Below are 4,726 nucleotides of genomic sequence, written 5' to 3'. Positions count from 1 at the left end.
CAATAAACAAATTTAAAAGGTAACAGATCATTGTAAACTTTGGTTTATTTACATAATTATTTTAATCGCTGAATGTCCGGCCCCCGAGCTGTTGGCTTTCAAAAACTGTGGCCCACTGAGCAGTTTTGCTGAATAGCCCTGGTCTATACTGTAATGCCAGTTAAAACAACTACACTACCCAGAAGCGGTGCTTCCGGCCAATGCTTTCTGCTGAAATGGAGGGAAAGTTTTGCAACGCAAGCTCACAAAACTGGTAGGAAAGTTGCAAATAATTGTGAAGCTGAACTCAACCTCTGTCTCTCTATGCTTGTTTATGTTTCTCTCGGACAGGCTGTACTGAAATTAGAGCTGTCATTTCTAACCCGAGCCCTAAACCCAGCCCCACCTGACCTGAATTTGGGGCAGGCCAGGCCAGGCCATGAAATTGTGCTGGATGGGCAGGCCGGGTCGGTGTTGGGCTTTTAATTGGGTCAGGATCAGCAGTGATATATATGATAAAATGGCCTGCCATACATTCACTGGCCACATGCAGCCACTTCACCACGAATTGACCAGTCTTGAAAGAGGTAAAAAGTTCAGTTAAGCTTCAGATGGGACTATACTGCTAGGAAGCGATCCATCGCCCAAATGGATGTTCATTCAGCTGTTGTACTCAGCGGATGCGCATGGCCGATGACCCAAACAGGTGAGATCCCAAAACAGACGTGTCAGAGCAGGGTCCGTGTCTGAATAAATCAGAATGCAGGCAAAAACAGGGTTTAAATGCTCTTTTACGGCCATGAAAGGACAAACCCCCCCTCAGCTCCAATCTTCTGCCCCTTTTATTCAGCCACATATCCCCAATCATTAATAACTAATTAAAAATGTCATTTTTTTTCCGGGTTCGGGCCTGTAATTACTGTTAATTCATCGGGTCGGGTGGGGTTCGGAAATGATGACTGCGGGCTGGGGCTGGGTCGGATCAGATTTTTTGGGCCTGAATGCAATTCTAACTGAAATGTAATTTTGTTGCGCTTCGGTGCAATCAGTGGTGTAGTCTACGCGATACGCGGGCATACGGAGTATACCCACTAGACAAGCATAAGAATTTCATTATACCCATTTAAATGTGCCCAATGACACATGACATATTATTAGGCACATGTCGGTGATTCATTAAATGACAGTTAAATGCTTCAACAATCTATCTGTATGCAGCGCTCGCTTATTACATTCACTTATCCAGTGAATTTTTGTATAAATCTGTACTTACTACTTAATACTTGAACATATTTTGCTTTGCTACTGTTTATAAATTCTATAACATGTTTTTAATACAAAGCCAACTGTTGTACAAAGTTTGTTGTACATTTATTCAAATATAAGCATCGGAGAAATTTGGAAATGTTCAATATGCTTAAAAATCAAAATAAACTAACAATTACATTGTAATGACCGGTGGTTTCTAAGCGCAGTATACCCACTACAAAAATGTAGACTGCACCACTGGGTGCAATGACAATAAAGCTGATTCTGCTTCTTCAATGTTATGTTAATGTCGAGTTTAGAAATGATGTATTCGTTCAACCTCTAGACAGAAACTAGTCCGACTCTGTGCAGACCAGACCGGGGGCCTCAGCATGATAATAGGATAATACTAACAATTACAAAATAAGCATTGTGAATAACTGCATGGACAGTTTTAAAGACAGTGCTATAGACAGTTGTATGATACAGAAGTCCCTTGTTTATTGCGGGGGGATCCATACCTTGAAGACCCGCGATAAGTAAAAAACTGCAAAGTAGGAATAGTAGTGCAAGTAGTAAGTAGTACTTTATTTTATTATTTATATAGATAAATATTAAGGTGTTTAAGACCCTTCCCACACTCTTGCAGCAGGAAGTTCATCCTGCAGTAGTAGGGGCTGCACAAAGCTGCAGGATGAAGCTTTTTCTGCTGCTTTGACTGCACAAATGTGCAGCAGGTGCTAAATAATTTAAAACAATTTATTTTAAAGAAAAATTTCATGCTGATTGTGCGGCTCATCCATCAATCATCCAATTGTGTGTCCTGTCCAATCTTATTTTGAAAAACCGCGATAGAGTGAATCCGCAATGAACAAACCACAAAGTAGCAAGGGACTACTGTATTTGCAGTTTAACAGCAAACAGCATAAATTAAATACACAGAGCGTAGCTTCACCATGAACAGGGTACAAAGGCTAATCAACCTAGCAACATCTTAGCATCCTACTCTAGCTTATTGTAACTCAATAACAAGCTTAACAGCTAGCAAGGATTAATCTCGAAACACCTAATTACACTTTAAAAACTGTGCTAACATGTCATAATGCAGAGTAATGCACTTATGTTTTCAGTCACCCATCCAAAATTTGATTTACCAAAGCATTGAAAATATAGCACTGCAAGATGCAGAACTACTGAAGGACCCCAAAATGTCTTTCGCAGGCTAGACTGCCTGTCTCGCTGTTGCATGTCCAACACCACCCTCTGTTATGACTACAGTGCTGTACAGTACTGCTATCACATTTGCAAACTGAGGCTCAGAGGGGACAGAGCTTTTTCTGATGCCTCTCCAAGACTGTGGAATGATCTGCTTCTTCCCATCAGACAAGCGCCTTCACTGTCCATTTTAAAAACTCTTTTAAAAACATATTTTTGCTTTATTAGCACAGACTGAATTTTCTCTGCACTACAGTTTTTATTGTTTTTATTTATTTATTTATCTTAATGTTTTAACAACTTTTTTTTATGTGTTTAAGCTTTCTTGATTTTATGTGTAAAGCAATTTGTTGCAGCTGTGGTTGTTTTAAAGGGCTTTATAAATATATTATCATTATTATTATTATTATTCATGTGTCATGTTTCCGTCATTTGATACAAATATGTTCAGAACTTATTAGCATTTTCTCCTCCAAGATTCTGTCAAAAGTTTTATCATTTTCAATACATATAAAGTGTATTAGTTAACTATTAAAATGTAAAACCCATTGAGACGCACCTCTCCGGAAAAGGCCTGTCCATTCAGCAGGTGTTCCGAGCCCTGGCCATCCTCACTGCCAAAATGTAGCCGGATCTCCTCCAGACGATGACTGTATGTCATTGGTCCCCCAGAGATGTTAACCAGGTGCTCCTTGTCCAGTCGTAGAGAAACATGGCGGCCAGTGTTATACATTGTCCCACCCACCTAGAAAACACAAAATAAATAGTGATGATTACAGGCTAATACAAACTACAGATAAATAAATAAATACAAACATATCTATAAATGCTCAAAAAATAAAGGGAACAACTAAACAAAACAATGTAACTCCAAATCAGTCACACCTTTGTGGAATCAATGTCATAATTTAGGTAGTAACTCTTATTGTGAATCAATTTCAACTGCTGCTGTGCAAATGGAACATACAACAGGTGGAATGAGCGGCAATTAGCAAGACAACCCCTATAAAAGAGTCATTCTGCAGGTGGTGACCACAGGTCATTTCTCTGTTCTCGTCCTTTCTGGTTGAAATTTTAGTCACTTTTTCATTTTATCAATGTCATGCATAGAGGCATCATGAAGCATTTTTTTACAGCCCACTGAAGTTGTTCAAGTAGTGCAGCTAATCCAAGATAGAACATCAATGCAAGCAGTGGCAAGAAGATTTGTTGTGTCTCTCAGAACAGTGTCAGAACATGGAATAGGTACCAGGAGACAGGCCAGTACACCAGGAGACATGGAGGGGGGCCGTAGGAGGGCTACAACCCAGCAGCAAGACCACTACCTCGTCTTTTGTGTAAGGAGGAACAGGAGGTCCACTGCCAGGGCCCTACAAAATGACCTCCAGCAGGCCACTAATGTTTATGTTTCCACTCAAACTGTCAGAAGCAGACACCCTGAGGGTAGTATGAGGGCCCGACGTCCACATATAGGGCCTGTGTTTACATCCCAACATCGTGCAGGACGATTGGCATTTGCTAGGGAACACCAAAATTGGCAGATTTGCCATTGGTGCTCTTCACGGATGAAAGCAAGTTCACAGTGAGCACATGTGACAGACGTGACAGAGTCTGGAGACACCGTGGAGAACTTTATGCTGCCTGCAACATACTCCAGCATGACCGGTTTGGTGGTGGGTCAGTCATGGTGTAGGGAGGTATTTCTTTGGATGGCCGCACAGCCATCCATGTGCTAGGCAGAGGTGCCCTGACTGCCATAAGGTACTGGAATGAGATCCTCAGACCCATTGTGAGACCATATGCTGATGCAGTGGGCACTGGATTCCTTCTTATGCATGACAATAGTAGGCCTCATGTGGCTGAAGTGTGTCAAGGTTCCTGCATGATGAGGGCATTGATGTTATGGACTGTCCTACCCATTCCCCAGACCTGAATCCAATCGAGCACATCTGGGACATCATGTTTCAGTCAATCCACCAAAGCTACATCGCACCACAGACTGTTCAGGAGGTAAGTGATGCTCTAATCCAGGTCTGGGAAGAGATCCCTCAGGAGAACATCCATTGTCTCATCAGGAGCTTGCCCAGGTGTTGTTGAGAGGCTATACCGGCACGTGAAGGCCACACACACTACTGAGCCTCATTTAGACATGTCTTGAGGAATATTCACTGATGTTGAATCAGCCAGTCATGTTATTTTACACTTTCATATTGAGTATGAATCCAAATCCAGATCTAGGATGTGTTATTTCAGTGTACCCTTGAATTTTGTGAGCAGTATACAT

The 4,726-nt window shown here is 41.5% G+C and overlaps 1 protein-coding gene across 1 annotated transcript in view; it reads right to left on the bottom strand.

Moving 5' to 3' along the window:
• Positions 1-4,726, bottom strand: part of ca10a (carbonic anhydrase Xa) — a 937,335-nt gene that overhangs the window by 317,152 nt on the left and 615,457 nt on the right. The window contains exon 4 of the mRNA XM_037691574.1: positions 3,002-3,187. Coding sequence (XP_037547502.1) covers positions 3,002-3,187 — 186 coding nt within the window. The remainder of the gene's footprint in view (positions 1-3,001; positions 3,188-4,726) is intronic.

The sequence above is a fragment of the Nematolebias whitei genome, chromosome 17 (assembly GCF_014905685.2).
Source record: "Nematolebias whitei isolate Nwh7 chromosome 17, NemWhi1, whole genome shotgun sequence".
Classification (NCBI taxonomy): Eukaryota; Metazoa; Chordata; class Actinopteri; order Cyprinodontiformes; family Rivulidae; genus Nematolebias; species Nematolebias whitei.
Note: the sequence above shows the minus strand (reverse complement) of the source record. Positions and strands in the feature narration are given on the sequence as shown.